The sequence below is a fragment of the Lepidochelys olivacea genome, assembly GCF_965140295.1.
Source record: "Lepidochelys olivacea isolate rLepOli2 genome assembly, chromosome: 7".
Classification (NCBI taxonomy): Eukaryota; Metazoa; Chordata; order Testudines; family Cheloniidae; genus Lepidochelys; species Lepidochelys olivacea.
Genome location: NC_140417.1, coordinates 76,376,941 through 76,403,158, shown reverse-complemented (window position 1 = coordinate 76,403,158; position 26,218 = coordinate 76,376,941). Strand labels below are relative to the sequence as shown.

The 26,218-nt window shown below is 42.8% G+C and overlaps 2 protein-coding genes across 6 annotated transcripts in view; one reads left to right on the top strand and one right to left on the bottom strand.

Annotated features, from left to right (window-relative positions):
* Positions 1-1,498, top strand: part of FAM13C (family with sequence similarity 13 member C) — a 205,485-nt gene extending 203,987 nt beyond the window's left edge. Inside the window, exon 21 of the mRNA XM_084633927.1 lies at positions 539-1,498. Coding sequence (XP_084490053.1) covers positions 539-662 — 124 coding nt within the window. The 3' untranslated portion in view covers positions 663-1,498. The remainder of the gene's footprint in view (positions 1-538) is intronic.
* Positions 1,499-2,458: 960 nt separating this feature from the next.
* Positions 2,459-26,218, bottom strand: part of PHYHIPL (phytanoyl-CoA 2-hydroxylase interacting protein like) — a 195,559-nt gene continuing 171,799 nt past the window's right edge. For 3 of the 5 annotated variants that reach the window (XM_084633929.1, XM_084633930.1, XM_084633931.1), the window contains exons 3-6: positions 20,495-20,691; positions 9,821-9,995; positions 8,648-8,765; positions 2,460-3,486 (exon numbers count right to left, since the gene is read on the bottom strand). In XM_084633929.1, coding sequence (XP_084490055.1) covers positions 2,952-3,486; positions 8,648-8,765; positions 9,821-9,995; positions 20,495-20,691 — 1,025 coding nt within the window. In that variant the 3' untranslated portion in view covers positions 2,460-2,951. Of the gene's footprint in view, positions 3,487-8,647; positions 8,766-9,820; positions 9,996-20,494; positions 20,692-26,218 lie in introns of all 5 variants that reach the window. The other 2 variants (XM_084633932.1, XM_084633933.1) reach the window with 1 other exon arrangement.

The following is a 26,218-nucleotide window of genomic DNA, read 5'->3' as shown; positions in this document are numbered from 1 at the left end:
TTAAATTGTTCAATCTGCTTAAATGCTACTGAATTCATGACAAGTCCTGAATGAAAACAACTCCTTGAGTGATCTCAGGTAGGTCAGGATGATTTCCTATTGTAATGAAAGAACGTGTATGGTCTTAGACTCTATGGGCTCAGTCCAATGCCCTTGATCAATGGGAGCTTTTCCACGGATTTCCCTGAGTATTGGGGCTAGCCTATATATAGTTCAAAAAGAAAACCATAGTGTAGTACCATGGTAGTTATATTTTCCATAATCCTGTACAACAACATATCTGCATATTTTGGAGTGAAGTAATTATTACTTACACAGTTGACAAGAAATGTGATTACCTTGTATAATCTAAACTTCAGAATTCAGTATTTTAATTGCCATTCCTATAATCCTACTTCACAAGAGTGTGCTCTTTTCATATGTCTATGGGCATCTAAAATTAGAAAAAAATGTAAAAAAAAAATCACAGCAGAAATCATTTTAAACCTCATTTTTCTTCTGTGTCATAAAATGACAGAGCTCTGTTTGACTGTTTCAGGAGTCCGCAAAAGGAAGATCGCATACCTATGGCTGAAGAGTACTCTGAATACAAGCACACGAAAGCCAAACTCAGGCTTTTAGAGGTTCTCATCACTAAGCATGATGTCTCTAAAGGAATTTGAAGTCAATGAAATACATAGCTAGTGTTTGCTAGCAAAAACCAAAACAAACAAAAATAATTGTACAGGTCTGGGTCTTTCTGCACAGTTATTAGATACACTGAGAATCTGATGCACTTTAATAATCTTATTAACTGAGACTAGGAGAGGATGGCAATGTGTGTAAGAGTATGTAAACGGGAGGGAGTGAACTATATTTTTCCTTTTGGAATAGCCTTGAAGTGCACTATGATAATGTTAGAAGTTAAAGGGACACTGTAAAGTTGTTTTGGCCCTTAGTCTAACCCGCTTTATCTTAACATTTATAAACCATTAGGGCATGCCCTCCAGATTCTAAAAGTAATCAGAAATCCACCACTCTGTCTCGCTCAAAAGCAGTATAATCCACTATTTCTGTAGGCAAAACAACTTAGAACATCATATGTTAACTAAAAACCTGTAGATCAAATTCTACCCTTTGATACATAGGTGCAATTCCCATTGGCTTCAAAGAGAGGTGCATATACATGGACAAAATTGGGCCCTGAATTCTTGGAGTTGAGTAAATTGAGGCTGCTGGAGAAAAAGAAAGTGGTAAAATAACTGCCAAATGCAATCACATTTTTTGCAAATGAGAAAACATCTATTTGGCAAAGCAACAAGGACTCAGTGGTTAGGGAAGGAATGCTTGTTTCAGGTTTGCCAAAGGGAGTATAAGACAATGTAAAGGCACTAGGTGCTGGCCTGTTAAATATGGTTGGCAGTACTTTTATAGTACCCTAAACAAAATTCAGTAAAATAAATTGATCATACACGCTGATTTTTAGTTCTGTATTAAACTTAGCACTTTATTTTGCCTGAAGCTATAAAATTTTGCTTTTCTGACTACCAAAGCTTGTTTGGAAGCATGCACTTTGTAAAATGTTAAAGTATTTCCTGTGTTAGATATCTATATTAAAATAATGAGGAGAATAGTTTATTGTATTCTGACAAGATATTTTGGATAGATAAATGTATGCAGTATATAACTGAAAGTCATGGTTGTGAGATGAGGAACTCTGGCTGCCTTGCTTCCTAAAAGTAAGACTACAAAAATATTTTTCTGTTGGAATTATACATCCTTCAGCACACCCCACTTTGTAATGTAAAGGGATTTTCCTCACTCTTGTGATAGATCATTTCTGAGTAAAGTGCAATATTTCACAGAAGGATTGTCAGCATTTTGTATTTTTCATTACAAATCAAAGACATATAATGGGAAAATGTCTAAACCAAACATGAAGGAAGAGCTTGAAAGGGAAATTGTTGCATCATGTTTAGTGTTTTGTTTAAATTGCCATTTTGTATTAACTGCATATAAACCACCTGTTTTGCTATCTTAAGGAAATGTTCATTTTCTGAAGTCTATTCTATACCAACCATGTTTGTATTTTTATTGTATGTAATGTTTCAGCATGATTTTAAGTAGTACACATTTTCAAATGGTTTGGAGGAAAAAGTGTGACCACTACACAATGTGGATTTTTTTTTTTATTTCTATGAGGTTTGCTGTTTCACTGTATTGACTTGACAATTTATAACTTTTATGAATCGGAATGATCTCCTTTCTAAATCTGTTTAATTAAAGTAATCTAAGAGCAACAGGAACAGATACACAACTATTTGAAGTTTACAAACTACATCTTTGATAAGGGAAAATGGTTTCATGACATGTATACAATTGCTATTAAAATGTACTCTATATATTCTATATGATTGTATAATATTTTATACAACAGTACAAATAAAATATTTTTCTATTATATTTATGATGTTTAAACACAATTTTTGTTTCCAGTTAGCTAATATAAATAACACTGTCAAACAACAAGTTGGAAGTGCTGACATTTCTAGGCTTCGAGATTTAAATCATGCTGCAATTACAACCTTTCATGCTGTTTGGAGAGTTATCCCAGTGTTTGTTCAGTAGATTAAAATAAATGCATATTTAAACACCATTATAAGCCATTATTTTTATTTTGCTAAAGCGGTTTATATAGGTTTTTGTTATGTTTGGTCAGGAACAAACAAACAAACAAAAATTGCAGCATCTAGGTGTAAATGTTGTCAGAAAGAAAATCCAGGACTTCTGTTCCCCTAATGCTATAAACTATTAGAAGGAAGGAGGAAAGTTATACTAAAAATGCTATTAATGAATTTGAAAAACTGGTGTTTGCTTTTGGTGACAGCGGCATGTGCATGCTTCTGAAGAGAACGTCTGACAATGGAAATGGACAACAGAGGTTCAAAGGCTCCTATATATTGGGGTAGGGATTAACGTCCAACACTGATGTTGCAGGTCTTGCAACTGGGATCTTTTTTTGCATTTGCAGTAGACGAGCTCATTAGCTGATGACCAGTAATTTCTGCAACTGTGCCGAGGGAAAGATCCACAGGATCAGTGTAAATTACTTCTAAAATAACATCCTGGGCATGGTGATAAACCATGATGCCATCTTCTTCGGTGCAGGTCAGAAATTTATTATCCTCTGAATTTAGCTGAGGAAGGCGCTGCTTACAGAATTCATCTCCTGGTGACCCAACAGGGGCAATAACAAGAATGACATAGTGATAAGCTGTGTACATGCAGTAGAAGTCCCCAAAGTACAAGTTAGTATTTGGATTGAAAAGTTTTTCAGCTGCAATCTCAAACCTGTATCTTCCATAAGGTGAATCTTGTGGTGGCTTCCCCGTGTTAAACTCAGTGTTGCAGCTAAAGAAGATGCCTTCCAACTTCCCACTGATTGGAGAGCCATGGCTACCACTGTTATCCTTGACAGAAAGCTGCATTGCATTTCCATGTTGGTCTCTAAAAATGAATGACTATTATTGTTTGTTTTGCAGTGAAGAGCACAAGTTTGATTACTTATAGGACTACCACCGTGTCACAAGGGACACAAAGAGAAGCCAGTCATCTGAAAAATAAGGTTAACGCCACCCCACTCTCAAGAGAAAGCAAAGACAAATAAATGAAGACATGACCAGGGTGAGAAGGAATTGCTTTTCCATCTTGTCTCTGCTTCTGGAGGTGAGTTGTGTGGATGAAGAGGCAAAAACAGTACAGGAAACCCCACCCACCATATTTTTCCTCAGCAACTGTAACAATAGTGGGATTTTAAGTCTACATTGAAAGTTACAAATTAATATATTTTTTAATGTTTTCAGTGGATGCTGTACACAAATTCACATGATAGCTAGTTCCCCCCCCCCTTTTTTTTTTCCAGTGACACTACGGCAGGGGAATACCCACATGCCCTCCAAAACCTGCGGCTTACTCTGCTCCTACTTACACGATCGGGAGTAATTTAAGCAGACACAAAGAGTCTCTCTGTTTTATTTAAATAGGTCTTCACAGATTTTGTGCTTAACCACTGTGGAGTCCTGCTTGTGCAGCTCTGGAAGTTAGAAGTGGTGATAATAAAATGATAATCTCAGTCTAATAAATTTGAGGAGAATTAATCAGTTTTGGCCCCACTAAGACCCCATTTCATTTTCTTCTAAAGAATCTTTCTCTCCACATTGCTAATACATGGCCCCATTTGGCTGCCATTGACTTCAGTGGAAGCAGGACTGGGCCCAAGACGAGATATAATTTAGTTCTTTCCGACTGTAATTATCCTAAACCCAAAAATACACAAATCCGATCCCTTTTGCATTGCAGTTCAACTGTTAGTGAAGTGCACAGACTTTTTATATATATACACATATGTACACAAACATGTCCAGGGTGTATCACACTTTCTGTTTGCCTAAATGCTTTCAAAGTGCAATGAATCCTCATATCTAGAAAAAATATTTTACTATCACCACTTGGGTTAGGTCACTTCTCTTGTCAAAGCTATGACTGATTTCCTTTCGTTTTCTGCCTTGGTTGTAGGCTATTAAGTCTCAACCACAAGACAATTCCATCCCAGGTCTCATGTCCACCTACTCCTTTACATTTCACAGAACTCTTGCCACCTATCTGGTGTGCTAAACCGCCATCATCCCTTCATGCAAATTGACCAGTCTTAAAACAGTTTTCAGAAAGCTTTCTAACATTAATTCACCAACGAAAATTACTTGTGTTAAGAACGCCATGCTCAAGTCAGGCCACCATCTGGTAGCGTGGGGCATGAGCTGTTTCTCAGGCTGGTGGTAGCAAGTGAAGCTCCAATGCCACTGTGCTATAAATATCACGTGAGCGCTTTTCAGTCACACACTCTAAGTATAAGGACAAACAGAATGGCTGACTGACTTGATGTAGCTGAAGGCTGAACACCGGGAAAGTCCCTGTTAACTGAGAAGCCCCTGAGTGAATCTCAGTGAACTGCAGAGAGGTATGGCCCAACCTCTGGGTCTGTGATGGAGCTGAGGGAGTGTCTAACTCAGCAAGACAGGAGTGGAGGGGCACCTGTTCTGGCAGGAGGGTTATTCTCAGTGGTATCCCAGCTCACTGAGTGACAGTCTTGAGGGGAGACAAATGGAAATTGATGCGCAATTTGTCCAGGAAAGGGCTGCACACCTGATCCTCAGACCTACTGGGTGGAGTATAAGCTTCATACAGATCTTATACACTGAGGTCTGGGTGCTGGAGCTAGGTGACCTGCTGAGCTGTTTTCAGTCAAGTCTGCAGCTTTGGGGGTGTGGACTAGACCCTGGGTCTGTCTTGTAGCAGGCTAGTGTGTCTGGCTCAACAAAACAGGGTTCTGGAAGTCCCAAGCTGGCAGGGCCAACAGGCTCAGAGGTAATTTCAGCACATCAGGTGACAGCCCCAAGGGGGTATCTGTGACCAAACCCATCACACAGCCTTTGTGAGAAAATTTTGTTTTCAGCCAGGCAAATACATCTGCATGTGCACTACCTTAGACTAGTGCCCACCTGCCATAGCTAGCGCCCAATACAGCACATACAAAACTCCCTTTGAATTCAATGGCAGCTGTACTCTTGTAAGGAATTTAAACATCAGGCAAACCCAGCATCGGATTTATCTGGAACCGGCACAGGAAAAAAATTGTTTGCTTGTAAAAATTGAACTACCCAACAGGCTAACAGACGACTCGTACCGGTTGCTCACTGCTTTGGCATACTGTAGTTTCAGGGGTGGGGTGGGGTGGATTTTTATTTTTTGCGACAGTCCACGGTAAATCCGACTACAAATTCTTGTTTTCAGCTAAACTATAACAATAGGCTGCTTCATTTTTTATATGCTCATGGAATGCAGGTTTAGTCCTTGCTGCTACTGAAGGGAATGGGAGCTATGCTACTAATTTCAACAGAAGCAGTGTTTCTTACATAGTTACTTTGTAAGACAATTGTTAACCCTGATGCTGGTAAATATACTAGCTGTCCAAAGATGGTTTTAAGTGGCTTATGGAACAATGGCTTTATCACCTATAGTGCTACCACCTGAGAATTCTTACCATTTCTAATCATATACCTTCTTCCAACTACAATTTTTCATATAGCTGTGAGGCAAACTTCAGAAGCTTTCTGACCCTCTCAAGACCACCATCTTTATCGTTGCAGAAGTAATGCTCTGGGAAGATAGGGCCTAATTCATAGCAACTTATTCTCCTTTTCAAACAAATTCCAAAAAAAAAGATAAAGGTCACCTTCGCTGCAACCTGAAAAATGTGCTTGAAGCTGTATTTCTGTGACAAGATACTGACATCCAGTGGCCGATTACGCTAATTGTTAGTATTCGCTAGGGAGTTGATACTTTCTTTAAAGGAAGCAGTCATGATTAAAGTGTACGTTAATTATATGCCACATTAAAAAAAACCAACCTGTAATGGTGTTGCAGGATCAAAGTTTACCTAGTAAACATGCCAAGGTCTTGTACGCTCTCTTGAGACACCCATCGGAACCCTCCCACTCTAAATGCACCACTCTGTGCACTACTGTTTACTACTTAAAAACCCATGGAGCCCATCAGAGGTCTTCTGAATCATAAGGCAAAACAACACTTTGAGGCAGGGAATGCTAGTTGAACGGTTACAAGTGATGGAATGATTTGTTTTTTAAAACGTTGTTGCCAGGTTCAGTGGTCACCAACAGCTTAGTCTAGAGCACAACATAGTACCTTTTGAGACAGAAATTCTTTGCCAACTGTTAAAAGACCCTGAATTTGCCTGTTTCTGAACATCTTCATGTATTCTATACTCCTGAGGGAATTATGCACCCAAATTCTGCAAATGTTGTTTGTCTAGAAATAAATGTGGCTCCAGCATGGCAGTGGGGGGCACAGGCCATTGGCTGCATTGAGGTGGGAGATCACCCTGAAGTCCCCACCTTCCCCAGTACAGGGACTCAGTAGTGAGGCTGCACCTGACCCAGCCACAGTGTAAGGGCTTGGCCTGCCCCAGAAACACCCTGGGGCCCTGCCCTTCTGTGCCAAGCGCACCAGATGTGGGTAGGCAGGCTCAGCCCAGCAGGATACAAGTGCGGAGGGATCCAGGCATGGGGTGAGAGGTTTCTGTGTGTGGGCAGCTCAGTGGGAGATATGGATTTTCAGGGGCTCGTTGTGGGGTTCAGGGGCAATGGGACTCTGCAGAGGATCCAGGTGATGGTGGCTGGGCTCAGCAGGGGTGTATCTGGCTACCTTCAGAGCTTCCAAAGCTCTGTGAACTCAAATGCGCACATACTGTGAGCTGTGACAGATTCACCCATGTGACCCCACCCAGTAGGTATGAGGATCATGTAAACCTGGGCATTCCAAAAGGATGATGTGCTCTTATTACAGGACTCAAAAGGCCTTATCCAGCACTCAGTCTGAGTGAAGTAACACTTGCAGAAAACTGGAGCAGCTGAGTTACATTTGAGTAAAACTGAGGTAATGCAGTGTTGACACAGGCCCAAAATCTTTAACATATGCTAAAATATAAGAAATAAGCATGTTTAAATTTCTTTAAGGCAAGTAATCAGAGATTCTACCACTGAAAGGCAATACAAAAACAGGGCTCTACTGCATTGCTTAGCGGATTGCAATGTACCCCCAAACCGGTTTTCTCTTAGAATACTATTCTTGCCACTTCATGGTGTCTTACTGTTTCATGATCAGTCAATATTCTGAACGCTAACCTCTAGCATGGGGGGTGATGGCATCTATATTTTGATTGGATAACTGTCTACATTTGCTGCCTATGCAGAAGAATATTGTAACTTCAGCACTATTACACAAAATAAGCAAATACATTGTATGGGTGGAAGTTAATCAAAAAACCCCCATCAAGAGACCATTAAGGTTGCACAGCAAGGCATTCAAAAGTCAGTAAGGAATAGATCCACAAAAAGACTTAGGTGCCTGACTGCCACTGTCAGCATCTACGTCCAACTCTTAGACACCACTGTGATCCTCAAACTCCCTGCACAGCTGCCGCCTAACCCTGGAGGCACCTAAAATCCCTATGTGCTGGAGTTTCCACCATTAACAATCCCTAGGCACCTGGCTTTCTGCCAGTGAACATGTGCACAGCCAACTTAGTTTAGGGAATCAGGAGCCTAAGCCCCTGCAGGAGCCTCAGAGTAGGCATTCCTAGCTATCGCACTTGCGAGGCCCGATCCAGTAGACATTTCAGCACCTACGTTTCTCTGTGGATCTGAGTTTAAATGACAGTATTCAGGTTGCATATGCTTGATTACAATGTACACATGCAGATACTTGAGACATACGTATACATCAAGTACTTGCAGGCAAATGTATGTGCAAAATTGTACACCCCCTATCTTTAGAAATCTCATTCTTAGTTTCTAGTACATCATCAATCATCATTACTTAGTCTTTAGATTATGATGGTGCCTAGAGGCTTGCTCAGTCCTGAAACGTCATTGCAGCAGGTGCTGTGAAAACACAGTTTTTACTCCAAAAACTTATTTCCTGAGATTCAGTACTGAATTGTACAAACTTACATAAATGAGTTGCTTTTGTGTATAGTTTTAATACTTAGATGGAATTAATGTGGACAATTTTGCATGTGTTTGTTTCTTACCTGATAGAATCAAAGTATTCTTTGTGCTGATTCCGATAAAAAACAGAAAGCTTAAGCATACGTCCTGCAATCACTTCAGCTTTTTCCAAAAGCTGTGTTAGATGAACTTTTGAATAATCTGTGAAGAGAAGACTATCTGCTAGTAAGAAAGAAACATCATCATCTCCTAAATAAGTCTAAACTTATTTTGATGACTTGTACAAAATAGACAAAGGGTGGGAAGGCAAAGAGCAGCAAACGGCCAGATTTTTGGGACTTAGGCATTAGAGCTTCAAAAATCTGCCCCAAAGTGACACCACAGGTCAGTGGCAGAGCCAGGAACAGAAGCCCCATTCACCAGACCACACTACTTCTCATGACTGTGATACGTGATAATTTTCACAAGGGGTTGTCAGCATTATCTCCTACTAATGGTATTTTCCATTAGAAACTGCTCCCTAATTCCCACGTGCCTATAACCTGGTAGCACAACACACTACCCCAGAGGAAGTACTAGGGCTCTCATACAGCCCAACCAATACAGGGTTAAACTCACTCCAGTGCAGGTAGCACAGACAAGGACTCACTAAAATTCTTAATGAGGAGTACAGGGCTTTCCTACAGGCAGGATCTGCACACTGGGGTGAATTTCATCCCAATGAAGATGTGTGTTAGTAAATGAGGAGACAAATGTATGCTCTGTGGCGTGGAGATGGTGGTGCTCTGGGGCTTTCCACAGGCAGACTGCCTAAGGGCTATAGGGTGCTGGGTGCAGCCACACTGAACAGAAGCACTTTCAGGAAGCTTCATAGCTCTTGAGGCTAAAGACAGGTGCAAGGATGGCCCTGCTTCAGTTTGGTTCACCACGCACCCAGAGTGCCACCAAGTGCAATGTTTGGTCAACTGCTCAGTATGCGGGTACACTAGGAGGACAGTGTGTGAAGTGTGCCAGGTGTCTCCCTCCCCACCTCCCAACAAGGCACCAACAAAAGAGCAACCACCGTTGAATTATACATTTTGAACAGAAAATAAGCCGCCTAAACCAACCCTTCCATTTCCAGATGTGACAGGTACTGACTGCTGCCAATTATTCTGTGTCGCAATAGCTGATCCAGACAGAAGCTAGTCCCTTTCATACAGCATGTCTGCTTTCTTTCTGTCCCTATGTGCTGTATCTTTTCCCAGCAATCTTACCTCCTGTACAAAACTCTATGATTTCACTCCACTCAGAAACCACATAATCCCCATCAACTTGCTTTGATGCCGTCTGTACTGCTACTGTATATTCCGTTCTTGGGCTCAAGAACCAGTGTCCACGAACAGTCATAGGGAGAGGAACAGCTTTTGCAACCAGTTTAGTGGGTACATCCTAATGGGACAAAAAAGTCTGATCAGTTAGTTGAGCAAAACTATATTCAGAAGGTCATATAAGTTAATTTTGGGGGGATGAAGTTCAGTAACCTTATTTTAAACCCTTTAGGCCCAAATTCTGCTAACTTTTCTCACACAAGTAACGCAGTGAAGTTAATAGGATGCCACACACATTAGGAAGGGGAGTGAGATTTAGCCTTTAGCTAAGTGGATTCTTTTAATATTGGGTCTATATGAACATAGAATAATAATATTACCTGCAGCATAGAATATACACTATAGATCAAGGATATCAATTTGTACTTAAAAATGCAAGCCTGTGGGGGTGAAGACAATAATTTGATCATGATACACTATCCTGCTAAGGAAATGTTAAGGCTGTCAAAACATAAGCTTAAAAAAGTCTCTTCTCACAGCTTTTAACTAAATGTAACTTCACTGACCTTAGTAGCTTACTGCTTGATTTACACCAGCATTAGGGAAGACCAGCCTTTCGCACAGCTCAGCACAAAATAAAGACAGTGACTCTTAAATATTTCAAAACCAGTGCTGTTTTCTTTCTTTCACAACAAGCCTGTTTAAAAATAGCACACGGGAAAGGCAAATGCATGCCTTTATGCGGAATTTGGGCTGTAAGCTTTGTGTCTATCCCTATAGTCTTCTGGGTTCTATTCTCTCCCCCTCCCCCCGCCGTTGTTTTGCTGTGGCAGAGCGTCAAACTACATTGTGCTGATAATGAAGACTCTCTTTTGCAGCTAGCGAAGCTCACAAGATGCTGAACTGCTTGAACTCCACAACATCAAGGACAGCAGCTTAGATCTCGCCACAAGGGAGTAGCTGGTATGCAAAGGTTTCCTTGCCAGTACTATGCAGGAAACATGGCTGATTTCTGCGTCGTTCAAAATCCTGCAGAAGATAGTAACAGCCTTGATCTTAGGAACAAGCTGTGCAATAATAATTAAACGGACTATACTGATTAACTTAACTGTAATCTTCTATTCCCCATTTATGTGTAAGCAAACTTAATGGTATGTGATATTAGAATAGCAGCATGCTTGGGAACGGGCAGGTAATTTTAGAATTAGTATTATTTTTATTACCAGAGCACTGAATAAAAAAGAGCTGTGATGTATTCACAATGTTTCCATTCATCAGAATAGCAAATAGAGACCGTCAGTATTCATTGATTGAACGCTACAAGGGCTGACTGTCATTGTGGGAGCAGAAACTGGGGTGAGAGAATCTGCATTTGAGAAACTGCTGGGAGAGAACCGCTGCCTAAGGAAATAGGCAGAGTGGTTGCTTTCACCTGGATGGCTGTGAATGAGGGATTCAGTGTATCAAGGTCAAATGGTGAAAAGGGATCAGGGAAATTGAGGACTGGTTGGGGTTGTGGCAGGAGGGAATCCAAGCAAGAGGCAGTGGTGATGGATTCCCTGCACTGGCGTGGTGTGGGAGGTGGAGGTGAACTAGGTTCACCGGGGGAAGGAGACCAAAGGCCTGAGGTAAGTGGGGAAGTGGGATACCGGGAGGAAGCACGAGCAGGAGCGCACAAGAGGGCAGGGCTCCTGCCTCATACTGAGAAAGAGAGACGACCAGCGAGTTATCTCAAGTGCCTATACACAAATGAAGAAGCAAACAGGGAGAACTGGAAGTCCTGGCACAGTCAAGGAATTATGATGTGATTGGAATAACAGAGACTTGGTGGGATAACTCACATGACTGGAGTACTGTCATGGATGGATATAAACTGTTCAGGAAGGCCAGGCAGGGCAGAAAAGGTGGGGGAGTTGCACTGTATGTTAGGGAGCAGTATGACTGCTCAGAGCTCAAGTATGAAACTGCAGAAAAACCTGAGTGGCTCTGGATTAAGTTTAGATGTGTGAGCAACAAGGGTGATGTCGTGGTGGGAGTCTGCTATAGACCACCGGACCAGGGGGATGAGGTGGAGGAGGCTTTCTTCCGGCAACTCACAGAATTTACTAGATTGCAGTCCCTGGTTCTCATGGGAGACTTCAATCACCCTGATATCTGCTGGGAGAGCAATACAGCGGTGCACAGACAATCCAGGAAGTTTTTGGAAAGTGTAGGGGACAATTTCCTGGTGCAAGTGCTGGAGGAACCAACTAGGGGCAGAGCTCTTCTTGACCTGCTGCTCACAAACCAGGAAGAATTAGTAGGGGAAGCTAAAGTGGATGGGAACCTGGGAGGCAGTGACCATGAGATGGTCGAGTTCAGGATCCTGACACAAGGAAAAAAGGAGAGCAGCAGAATACGGACCCTGGACTTCAGAAAAGCAGACTTTGACTCCCTCAGGGAACTGATGGGCAGGATCCCCTGGGAGAATAACATGAGGGGGAAAGGAGTTCAGGAGAGCTGGCTGTATTTTAAAGAATCCTTATTGAGGTTACAGGGACAAACCATTCCGATGTGTAGAAAGAATAGTAAATATGGCAGGCAACCAGCTTGGCTCAACAGTGAAATCCTTGCTGATCTTAAACACAAAAAAGAAGCTTACAAGAAGTGGAAGATTGGACAAATGACCAGGGAAGAGTATAAAAATATTGCTCGGGCATGCAGGTGTGAAATCAGGAAGGCCAAATCACACCTGGAGTTGCAGCTAGCAAGAGATGTTAAGAGTAACAAGAAGGGTTTCTTCAGATATGTTAGCAACAAGAAGAAAGTGAAGGAAAGTGTGGGCCCCTTACTGAATGAGGGAGGCAACCTCGTGACAGAGGATGTGGAAAAAGCTAATGTACTCAATGCTTTTTTTGCCTCTGTCTTCACGAACAAGGTCAGCTCCCAGACTACTGCACTGGGCAGCACAGCATGGGGAGAAGGTGACCAGCCCTCTGTGGAGAAAGAAGTGGTTCAGGACTATTTAGAAAAGCTGGATGAGCTGCATCTCAGAGTGCCAAAGGAGTTGGCAGATGTGATTGCAGAGCCATTGGCCATTATCTTTGAAAACTCATAGCGATCAGGGGAAGTCCCGGACGACTGGAAAAAGGCTAATATAGTGTCCATCTTTAAAAAAGGGAAGAAGGAGGATCCTGGGAACTACAGGCCAGTCAGCCTCACCTCAGTGCCTGGAAAAATCATGGAGCAGGTCCTCAAGGAATCAATTCTGAAGCACTTAGAGGAGAGGAAAGTGATCAGGAACAGTCAGCATGGATTCACCAAGGGCAAGTCATGCCTGACTAATCTAACTGCCTTTTATGACGAGATAACTGGCTCTGTGGATGAGGGGAAAGCAGTGGACATGTTATTCCTTGACTTTAGCAAAGCTTTTGACATGGTCTCCCACAGTATTCTTGTCAGCAAGTTAAAGAAGTATGGGCTGGATGAATGGACTATAAGGTGGATTGAAAGCTGGCTAGATTGTCGGGCTCAACGGACAGTGATCAATGGCTCCATGTCTAGTTGGCAGCTGGTATCAAGTGGAGTGCCCCAAGGGTCGGTCCTCGAGCCGGTTTTGTTCAATATCTTCATAAATGATCTGGAGGATGGTGTGGATGGCACCCTCAGCAAGTTTACAGATGGCACTAAACTGGGAGGAGAGGTAGATATGCTGGAGGGTAGGGATAGGATACAGAGGGCCCTAGACAAATCAGAGGATTGGGCCAAAAGAAATCTGATGAGGTTCAACAAGGACAAGTGCAGAGTCCTGCACTTAGGATGGAAGAATCCAATGTACCGCTAGAGACTAGGGACCGAATGGCTTGGCAGCAGTTCAGCAGAAAAGGACCTAGGGGTTACAGTGGACGAGAAGCTGGGTATGAGTCAACAGTGTGCCCTTGTTGCCAAGAAGGCCAATGGCATTTTGGGATGTATATGTAGGGGCATTGCCAGCAGATTGAGGGACGTGATCGTTCCCCTCTATTCGACATTGGTGAGGCCTCATCTGGAGTACTGTGTCCAGTTTTGGGCCCCACACTACAAGAAGGATGTGGAAAAATTGGAAAGAGTCCAGCGAAGGGCAACAAAAATGATTAGGAGACTGGAACACATGAATTATGAGGAGAGGCTGAGGGAACTGGGATTGTTTAGTCTGTGGAAAAGAAGAATGAGGGGGGATTTGATAGCTGCTTTCAACTACCTGAAAGGGGGTTCCAAAGAGGATGGATCTAGACTGTACTCAGTGGTAGCTGATGACAGAACAAGGAGTAATGGTCTCAAGTTGCAGTGGGGGAGATTTAGGTTGGATATTAGGAAAAACATTTTCACTAGGAGGGTGGTGAAGCACTGGAATGCGTTACCTAGGGAGGTGGTGGAATCTTCTTCCTTAGACATTTTTAAGGGCAGGCTTGACAAAACCGTGGCTGGGATGATTTAGTTGGGGATTGGTCCTGCTTTGAGCAGGGGGTTGGACTAGATGACCTCCTGAGGTCCCTTCCAACCCTGATATTCTATGATTCTGTGAATTGGGATGGAGTGTGGAAGGAATTCCCTGCGCATGGACTGGGTGGCAGATGGGAGCCACAGCATCTTAAAGTGGCTGCTGCCATACGAACAGTGGACATTTTAAATTAACCTAGCTTCATCCAAGCACAAATGCCAGCTAGCTAGAAATAAAAAAAAAAAACCCACAAGATTTTGCTTCTGCATGACCGATAAACATGGTCTGAAAGGATTTTTTTAAATTAAGAAAAAAGTTTTATTTTCCTGTTGTTTTTATATCAGAAATAACAGATTTCGTCTTCCCTGTTTGTGTAGGAGGATTATTTGGAAATGGAAAAACTAGCAGGAATGTGACACATCAAGAAAATTTCCCCCCTTAATACTTATTTTACTCAGCCTCCTAACAACCTGTTGAGGGACAAACTCTTTTTGTCAGAGACTCAATTGCCCCGTCTCTTAAACTGATGGCTGAGAAAGCTCCAGTTCCAGTTTTTTCTATGGTTTTTGGGGATGATTCTCCCCCCACCCCAATGTGGGAAGTTTCAATTGTAAATTGGTGTCGTACTGTGAAATTTGGCATGGGCATGTAGCTACTGTAAATAGGGTGTCCGTCCTCTTTAATAAATGGAAAACATGCAGAATCCAGGCCAGGGGTACAGTGTGGTTAAGGAATCACAGCCATTGCCATACAAAACCAGTCACATATTTCAGAGTCCTTGACTCTATTAGCAAACTCTGCAAATAAAGACTTAAGATGTCCCTGGTCATAGGTTGTAAAGTCCTCCACACATACCTCATCATGTCACTACTCAGCATACAGCAACAAATAAGCAGGATGGGACAGTAAAGGTTGTTTGGTAACCTTCTTTGTGCATTTTCATATTTTAGTATTTGGGTTTATTTTTTAATGTGCAGCCTTAAACTTTGAGTCTCCAGACTGAAATGTGTGGATTTTGAGAAAACTACAATGTTCACTCATGGGATTTTCCCCTTAACTAAGTGAAACACAGCGAGAGGGAAGCAGAAAAACAAGGATGAGAAAGCAAAACAAGGAAAGAATTAAAAAATGACATTCATGTCCCCAGCACTAGACCTTACACAAAACCACATCTTAACTAGCTATTATAGGACTCCAGCCAGACTGCACTCAGCAAAGCTAATGAACTCAGCAGTCTGCTAGCGATGCAATCATTATTTAGCCTCCTTATCATATTTCCTGGGGACATATAAAAATTGTCTTCATCTTGGATCTAGTTTCTGTGCACATGTCATAGAAGTGGTTATTGCCACCATTAATGCTGCTTTCTTGGGCTTGCCACTGAAGGCTCTACATCTTCATGCCTCTAAAATGTATATTCACAGCCATCACATTAGTGTATATCAGAAAATTCTTCTAGAGTACCAGAAAGGCCCTATCGACCTCCAGTCACAAAATGGAAAAAAAAAATTACCTCTACTATATTTATGGGAAATAATAACCTTTATAAAAAGGACTAACATGATCACTTTTCTAATCCAGGGACTTTCTTCAAGACCGTTACCTTAACCTCAGAAACAAATCTTCACTTTGAGATGTCACTTGGCACTATTTCTTTTTTTTGGCCCCTTTGCCATTTGGCCCCAATGGTCAGCTGAGTCAGAATATGCAGAGGAGCTGAATGTCACCTTTGCACCATCAGGATTCTGTGGTTACCAGAGGCTAGTTTGGCTATCAGCATAAGATAGGACAGTTCTAGTATATGAGGGGCTGCAACAGTCCCCAAGAAATAGTCTGATGGCACAAAATAGTAAGAGCACTAGAGGGTGTGTGCAAGTCACCCTCCCTCCCCTTGTTGGAGAGATCTGGCTGCTTTTCAGCCCCTTTATGGCAGAGAAGAGTAAAAGGGGGCTAGAATGCACCTGAAAACCAGGGCTTTTGCCTTCTTTCCTTTTTGCCACCATTTCTTCTTGGTAAGCACAAGAGTGGAAGACAGTGGAGCTAGGTTCAATTCCTGGCTTTGCCAAAAATTTACTTGTGACCATGACAAGGCACTTAACCTTTTGTGCCTCAGTTTCCCCATATGTAAAATGGGAATAACAATATTTCCATACTTCAAAAAGGTGTGCTAAGGCTCAAGCCTTGTAAAGTGCTTTGACATCCTCTCATGGAAGATAAAATAGTATCATTGTTATTGCTAAATCTATTTTAGTAACTACAGACTTCCTCACGTACACATTTCCATTTTCTACAAATATGGTGACACTACAGTAATAAATAACAACATGCACTATCTTAGGAACTCAGTGTGATTTACAAATATTAATAAATTAACGCTTAACATCCTCCTAAGGGATAAATAATATGTCATTTTTACCAACAGGGAAACAGACACAAAAAAGTTGAGGGCAAGTTTTTATGTAAGGGTGACTCATTAGGTATCTAAATAAATGACCTGATTTTTCAGAGGTGCAGCGCGTAACTGTTATGCAAAGTTCAAGATGTCTACATCCAAGCTCATTTGGGTTCATAGTGTGGACACATCAACACAGCTATAGCCCCTCGTTAAAGAACCAGGCAATCATCTGGGGGACTTCATTCTTCAAGGATTTCATTTTCTATCATTACAATTTCTGTTCACTTTTAAAAGTGTAGTTGGTTAAAGTATACTGAAGCAGCTGCAGTAACAGAGTACAAAAATTGTTCTGCCGGTGTCATTCCCCATTTGGATAGCGGGATATGGTGTGTCTTATCCCAGGTCCTGGAGGATGGGACCTTTGAAGAGTGATGAATGAGGAAGAGTTAGTGACCCTCCTTTGGACAGCACCACTGCATTAAAATAAGAATACAAAAGTATGTGCTTTATTTGCCTGATCCAAAGCCCACTGGACACAACGGAAAGACTAACTTCAGTGGGCTATAGAACAGGGTGTGATGGGATGCTCACTCCCCACCTAAGTGGAAGGGGTTAATGTAGGCCTCCAGGGCCTGCCATAGCCCCTCCCAGAAAGGAGTAGGGGAGGTCAGTCCTCCTAGCAGCCTAGGGAGGCTGCACAGGAAGCAGCCAATTGAAGGGAGGCTGCACGGAGCTGCCCATGAGGGCCTAGTGGACTAGTACAAAAGGAGCTGCAGGGCAGCGCAATGTCAGTTGCTGTGGGGAGCTTAAGGAGCGAGGACTGTGTTCCCAGTAGGGTACAGCAAGGGTGGCATCTTGGACAGAGTAGTTGCTGGCAATGATCGGGGGAAGCAAGAGGGAGCCACTGGGGCAGTAGCTAGACTGGTGGAAAGTGATACCTAGAAGGGGGAAACCCAGATGGAGACACAACTCGGGGCCGAGTCATGAAGAGCCTGCTGTGGTACTTGGACTGAGGTGGGTCTGCAGGTGGAGGAAACAACAGGAGAGGCACCACCTGGAGTGGGCGCACCGGTTGGCAGAGCTAATCTCTGTGACGGCCAGCGGGAGGCACCATTGTGGTGAGTAGACTCTGCCACACAGGGGCTACGTGACCATCTAAACAACAAGAACAAAACTTCATTCAAAAAATAAACTATTATTTGCATATGTTGTTATGGCTTTCTGGGAGTCAAGATCTTCCTCTTCACAATGAAAGGCAGGATAGATCAGTGGGTAGAGCAGTCAAGAGAGCTGAGTTGTGTTCCTAGCCCTGCTACTCATTGCTTTGTCACTCTGAGCAAGTCACTCAGGGCATGCCCACTCTACAGAAACTGCAGCAACAGCTAGGCTGACAGAAGAATTCTTCGGTCAACCTAGCTGCATCTACACCAGGGATTAGGTCATCTTAATTATGCCACTCAGGGGATGTGAATGTTAGTTAGGTCAATCTAAATTTTAAGTGTAGACCTCTCTGTGCCTGAGCTTCTTCACCTGTAAAATGGGGATAATAAGTTACTCGCCTTGGTTAAATGCTTTGAGATACTCTGGTGAAAAGGGGCTATAAGTATAAACTATTACAAATAATAATATATGGAAGGCGTTGTGAGTCGACATATAAAACACACTGAGTAATCCCCTATTCCTATTTAGCAGAGTACTTAAGCTTGTGCCATGCTTTTCTGAAACAAACTTATTTGTAGATATGGCAGGCGGCTTGAAACTGTTCTTAGCACTAAAGACAGATTAAATGAACCACAATGTCCTTTGACATGTACTATTATTAAACTATTAAAATAATGGTCTTTAGAATTCTCCACTAAAACCCTTGTAACTGTACTTATTTCCATCCATCTGAACAGAAGAAATCCAGCTTTCACACGCTCACTAACCAAATTAGTATCAACATGATTCAAGTTGCATGCAGCAACACAAAACAGATCCTATTTACCCATCATTTTAATTGACACCAACACCACTCTGCTGTTTTACAAAAGCAGTTATTCACTTCCTTTTGACCAAGTAGTTTACCTCAGTGAGGCGCTAGGCAACTGCTGAGAAAAACAAAAACAAAATAATGGCCTATCCTTATTACATTACTTGTATCTAAAAACAGTTTCTAAACTGATTTAAATGTTGACGTTAACAGGTACACTAATTTGCTATTGATCCTTTCTGGACAGTCACAGCTTTTATATCAACACATCTATATTAATTTGTGCTTAGAGGAAAAAAATATGAATTAAGAGAGAGATACCCAGAGGTCAAGCATCCACCTAACTAAGCATTTTATTAGAAGAAAAGTATGTTTTTTCTTGCAGCATGAAGTGGGAATTTAACTTAAAAAGGCTGCCAATGCAAAAGCAAGATAAACAGCAAGAAACCCTGTTCTAATTCATTTGGTGCCACAACCATAAATGGGTCATATCATTCAGTGGTGCAAATTGGCATAGCTGCACTGAAGTGTATGCAGCTATGCCAATTTACACCAGTTGAGGATAGGGACTGGATAATGTTTTAAAACTCACTCTTTAAAATTGCGATGATGGTTTTCAGGTACACAACACACACAAAACATTACTTCCAACCATCCTCATAAAACCAAAGGCGTATGGAAAACGAAAGGAGACAGGAAAAATGAAGGAGGAGAGAAGGGTTATAAATGTAAAGATAACTGTGGTCACAGTAAAAATACTTTTGCAGGTAAAAAGGTCAACATAAGTTACCGGAAATTTCCTGATTACCTCATTAGTTTATAAGCCCTGAGTGGTACAGGTGTGAGTAACGTTAAAGATATCATGCTCTGATCTTGTCCCATTGGGTATTTGTGCTCTGATACCACTCATTTTTATTGATCCTACCGACACATTTTAAATCAGCAGGTGATTCTGCCTTGATAAGGTTGTCCTCTCTTGACTTCCATCTCAGTCCATCCCACTACATTTCTAATGGAACTTTAAAATACTGTGAAGTCAATGGAAGTTTTGCTTGAGTTGAGGGATACAGGATCAGTCCCCATGAGTGCAAACAAATTCAATGTACCACCGAATAGAGAACTAATGGAAAGAATGGAGAGTAAGTATTCGGGTCAGAGCTGCTGAAATGTGTGAGCACGTGTGCTAAGTCATTCTGAACAAGCATTAAGAGGAGAAGAAGGACCTCTGGAAACCCTCCAAAAAGTTAATTCCAATTACCGAGTCTTGTGTCACGAAGACACGTACTGCTGTTGTGTTGGACGTCATGGATACACAGAGGTGCACAATACACAAACTGTGTAACAAAAAATAAGAGCTGTAGGGGAACCAGAACTTCTGTTTTGCAGGAAATTCTGTTTTCAAATCTGTTTTCGGTCTCAATTGGAATGAAAACAAAGAATTTCAACATCCCTGCAAAATGAAATTTTCAAAAAATTATTTTGACTCAAAACATTTCATTTCTATAAAACTGAAATGTTTTTTGTTGCTTTGACTTTTAAATTTGAATGATAATATAATACAAATTACATGGAATGTTCTAACATGATCAAAATGTTTCATTTCAATTTCTTTTAAACAAGTTTTTCCAAAAATATTCTGTTGGAATTTTTTTAATCAGCTCTATTAAAAATTCCAGCCTTCCAGTGAATTCAGCATGTGGCTTTCTGGGGCAGTCAGGAGGATTGTCACAACATTTACATTTAGTTATTCTAAGATCATGCATTTCCACTGTTTGCTATTTAAAAAAAAATTACCTTGTGTTTAAATTTGTTGGAATTCTTGTTCTCTTTCTTGTTTAGATCAATAAAATAGTGAGTAATACGGTCCTTGGATTTAGAATCCATGTCCCATGAAATCTTGAAAGAATCACATGTGATGTTACTTATTTTGATGTTGTGTGGGACTGGAAGTTCCTCCATCTCTGCGATCCCACTATCTTGTGATTTATTCCCTGTGTAAAAATAAACATTGACTGCATTAGACAAATATGCACTAGATTATGACTGTTTCAACTTTTAACACAGGCAAACACTGGTCCCTTCCAACCATTCTTTTACAAAAGTACATACACACAGCTTAGGAGCACACTAAGGCCCAATTCTGTAAGTCATACTCGGGGGTGGGGGTGGGGAGAAGCACCTGCTCACATGAGCTGTCACCTTGAAGTCAGTGGAAATACTCACATTAGTAAATGCTCATCAATATGAAGTTAAGGGCTCCACAATCTGGATCATAGTAAATTATATAACAAAGATGTTGTGCCACTACATATATGGTTCCTCAGAGACATATGAAGTATTTGGTGGCCAATAGTGAAAAGTTAACAGGACCAGAAATGACTTAATTTCACAGTGCAGTTATTGACTGTCAAATGCAAGAAATATGATTAGAAATGGAATTCGTCCTAGCAATGATTCTCAAACATCAAGTATAAAACAACGCTTTCAACATTTACAAGAGGCATGAAAATATAAAATCTGGTACTGTCGTACTTGCAACAAGCACCAAATATTGACACTGTGATAGTCTCACTTCGTCCCTTGGTTCTATCTGTAATGTTTGTACACTTGAACTCCACTGCAGTTTCATCAGGAAGCTTCTTCTAACTTCTACAAATGCACATGAAAGAGAGAGAGAGAACAAATTGTCCACTGACCCCACAAGCAACACCTGAACTAAAATTAGGTATTTCCCTGCACTCCTAACGAGTGCTTCCCTGCAGTGGAGCCGCCAGCAAGTGTTAAGGGATGAGGTGATCTTTGCCAGACTCACATTCCATAAGACTGTAGAGGGATGCAAATCAACAACAGAAAAGAGCAAGAGAAAAACAGAGAAAAGGACACAGCACAGACAGCTAAAAAGCAGTGAAGATACATGGCTAGTATGGTGTGAAGGAAGAGACAGAGGATAAGAAACAAGACGATAAAGATGGGGAGAAAGACAAAGAGAAGAGGAAAAGAGGAGTGTGGGGGAATTACCACTGACAACTGCACTGGGGTTAGAGGCAGTGGTACTAATTAGGGGAAGCTAGTGGGAGGGCAAAAGGTTTTTGCCCTTGCTGAAAGTTTCATAGGATCGAGTGCTTGGGAGACGGTAGGGAGGGGCATGGCCTGACCATTTTAAGCTGTGGTCCCATACAGCATCAATACGACTGCTGCTGGAGCATCGCTCCGGCTACCTGATAGCAACGCCACTGAAAGTTGACCCAGATGCCCTTCCATCTAGACGAAGTACAGAAGGACCTAGACCAATTGGAAGATTGGGCCAAAAGGAATCTGATGAGGTTCAATAAGGATAAGTGCAGGGTCCTGCACTTAGGACGGAAGAACCCAATGCACAGCTACAGACTAGGGACCGAATGGCTAGGCAGCAGTTCTGCGGAAAAGGACCTAGGGGTGACAGTGGACGAGAAGCTGGATATGAGTCAGCAGTGTGCCCTTGTTGCCAAGAAGGCCAATGGCATTTTGGGATGTATAAGTAGGGGCATAGCGAGCAGATCGAGGGACGTGATCGTTCCCCTCTATTCGACATTGGTGAGGCCTCATCTGGAGTACTGTGTCCAGTTTTGGGCCCCACACTTCAAGAAGGATGTGGATAAATTGGAGAGAGTCCAGCGAAGGGCAACAAAAATGATTAGGGGACTGGAACACATGAGTTATGAGGAGAGGCTGAGGGAGCTGGGATTGTTTAGCCTGCAGAAGAGAAGAATGAGGGGGGATTTGATAGCTGCTTTCAACTACCTGAAAGGGGGTTCCAAAGAGGATGGCTCTAGACTGTTCTCAATGGTAGCAGATGACAGAACGAGGAGTAATGGTCTCAAGTTGCAGTGGGGGAGGTTTAGATTGGATATTAGGAAAAACTTTTTCACTAAGAGGGTGGTGAAACACTGGAATGCGTTACCTAGGGAGGTGGTAGAATCTCCTTCCTTAGAGGTTTTTAAGGTCAGGCTTGACAAAGCCCTGGCTGGGATGATTTAGTTGGGGATTGGTCCTGCTTTGAGCAGGGGGTTGGACTAGATGACCTTCTGGGGTCCCTTCCAACCCTGATATTCTATGATTCTATGACTTTGGACACCATGATCTAAACTTACAGAAGTGCACACCAAGTTTATGCAGTAAAGCAGAGGTTGTTTTATGTGTGCAAATCCCATATTTGTGCTTATGCATCAGTACTATGTATTTACTGTTGGTCCCAGACAAAACCTGTTCACAGGCTTTTGAAAATTTGGGCCTGATTGTTCATATTAGTAAAATGTTAAGCTGTTCATCAGGAATTCAAAATACAAGTGTGATATGAGCAGAATTTAAGAATCTAAGATAGAATATGACAACCTCTGATTTGTTAGCTGTGTTTCTCTGACAAATATTATTATTGATATCATCACACAGTTATAATGTTAGGGGATGTGGCGGATCTAAGAATTAAAACCACAGTAAAAATATTTTAGCTTTCTTTGTAATCTTCAAATAAACACACATGCAATGAAGAATAGAAAAGTCTAGCCTATAAAGTGCCTAAGCGGTAGGGGACAGGGTGAAGGGTCCTGGTACACTGGAATATCTAAGCCCTGGTCTACACTAGGACTTTAGGTTGAATTTAGCAGCGTTAAATCGATGTAAACCTGCACCCGTCCACACGATGAAGCCCTTTATTTCGACTTAAAGGGCTCTTAAAATCGATTTCCTTACTCCACCCCTGACAAGTGGATTAGTGCTTAAATCGGCCTTGCCGGGTCAAATTTGGGGTACTGTGGACACAATTCGATGGTATTGGCTTCCGGGAGCTATCCCAGAGTGCTCCATTGTGACTGCTCTGGACAGCACTCTCAACTCAGATGCACTGGCCAGGTAGACAGGAAAAGAACTGCGAACGTTTGAATCTCATTTCCTGTTTGGCCAGCGTGGCAAGCTGCAGGTGACCATGCTCATCAGCAGAGGTGACCATGATGGAGTCCCAGAATCGCAAAAGAACTCCAGCATGGACCGAACGGGAGGTACAGGATCTGATCGCTGTATGGGGAGAGGAATCCGTGCTATCAGAACTCCGTTCCAGTTTTCGAAATGCCAAAACCTTTGTCAAAATCTCCCAGGGCATGAAGGACAGAGGCCATAACAGGGACCCGAAGCAGTGCCGTGTGAAACTTAAGGAGCTGAGGCAAGCCTACCAGAAAACCAGAGAGGCGAATGGCCGCTCCGGGTCAGAGCCCCAAACATGCCGCTTCTATGATGAGCTGCATGCCATTTTAGGGGGTTCAGCCACCACTACCCCAGCCATGTTGTTTGACTCCTTCAACGGAGATGGAGGCAACACGGAAGCAGATTTTGGGGACGAAGAACATGATGATGATGATGATGAGGTTGTAGATAGCTCACAGCAAGCAAGCGAAGAAACCACTTTTCCCGACAGGCAGGAACTGTTTCTCACCCTGGACCTGGACCAGTACCCCCCCCGAACCCACTCAAGGCTGCCTCCTGGACCCGGCAGGCGGAGAAGGGACCTCCGGTGAGTGTACCTTTTAAAATACTATATATGGTTTAAAAGCAAGCATGTGAAAGGATTACTTTGCCCTGGTATTTGCGGCTCTCCTGGATGTACTCCCAAAGCCTTTGCAAAAGGTTTCTAGGGAGGGCAGCCTTATTGCGTCCTTCATGGTAGGACACTTTACCACTCCAGGCCAGGAACACGTACTCGGGAATCATTGTACAACAAAGCATTGCAGTGTATGTTTGCTGGCGTTCAAACAACATCCGTTCTTTATCTCTCTGTGTTATTCTCAGGAGAGTGAGATATCATTCATGGTCACCTGGTTGAAATAGGGTGCTTTTCTTCAGGGAACACTCAGAGGAGCCCGTTCCTGCTGGGCTGTTTGCCTGTGGCTGAACAGAAATGTTCCCCGCTGTTAGCCACGGGGAAGGGGGAGGATTGAGGGGGTAGCCACGCGGTAGGGGGAGGCAAAATGCGACCTTGTAACGAAAGCACATGTGCTATGTATGTAATGTTAACAGCAAGGTTTACCCTGAAAGAGTGTAGCCACTGTTTTATAAAATGTGTCTTTTTAAATACCGCTGTCCCTTTTTTTTTCTCCACCAGCTGCATGTGTTTCAATGATCACAGGATCTTCTCCTTCCCAGAGGCTAGTGAAGATTAGAAAGAAAAAAAACGCACTCGTGATGAAATGTTCTCTGAGCTCATGCTGTTCTCCCACACTGACAGAGCACAGACAAATGCGTGGAGGCAAATAATGTCAGAGTGCAGGAAAGCACAAAATGACCGGGAGGAGAGGTGGCGGGCTGAAGAGAGTAAGTGGCGGGCTGAAGACAGGGCTGAAGCTCAAATGTGACAGCAGCGTGATGAGAGGAGGCAGGATTCAATGCTGAGGCTGCTGGAGAACCAAACCAGTATGCTCCAGTGTATGGTTGAGCTGCAGCAAAGGCAGCTGGAGCACAGACTGCCACTACAGCCCCTGTGTAACCAACCGCCCTCCTTCCCAAGTTCCATAGCCTCCACACCCAGATGCCCAAGAACGCAGTGGGGGGGGGGCACCGGCCAACCAGCCACTCCACCACAGAGGATTGCCCAAAAAAAAGAAGGCTGGCATTCAATAAATTTTAAAGTTGTAAACTTTTAAAGTGCTGTGTGGCATTCTCCTTCCCTCCTCCACCACCCCTCCTGGGCTACCTTGGTAGTCATCCCCCTATTTGTGTGATGAATGAATAAAGAATGCATGAATGTGAAGCAACAATGACTTTATTGCCTCTGCAAGCAATGATCGAAGGGAGGAGGGGAGGGTAGTGAGCTTACAGGGAAGTAGAGTGAACCAAGGGGCGGGGGTTTTCATCAAGGAGAAACAAACAGAACTTTCACACCGTAGCCTGGCCAGTCATGAAACTGGTTTTCAAAGCTTCTCTGATGTGTGCCGCGCCCTCCTGTGCTCTTCCTGGTGTCTGGCTGCGCGTAACCAGCAGCCAGACGATTTGCCTCAACCTCCCACCCTGCCATAAACGTCTCCCCCTTACTCTCACAGATATTGTGGAGCACACAGCAAGCAGTAATAACAGTGGGAATATTGGTTTCGCTGAGGTCTAAGCGAGTCAGTAAACTGCGCCAGCGCGCCTTTAAACGTCCAAATGCACATTCTACCACCTTTCTGCACTTGCTCAGTCTGTAGTTGAACAGCTCCTAACTACTGTCCAGGCTGCCTGTGTACGGCTTCATGAGCCATGGCATTAAGGGGTAGGCTGGGTCCCCAAGGATACATATAGGCATTTCAACATCCCCAACAGTTATTTTCTGGTCTGGGAATAAAGTCCCTTCCTGCAGCTTTTGAAACAGACCAGAGTTCCTGAAGATGCGAGCGTCCTGTACCTTTCCCGGCCATCCCACGTTGATGTTGATGAAATGTCCCCTGTGATCCACCAGAGCTTGCAGCACTATTGAAAAGTACCCCTTGCGGTTTATGTACTCGCCAGCTTGGTGCT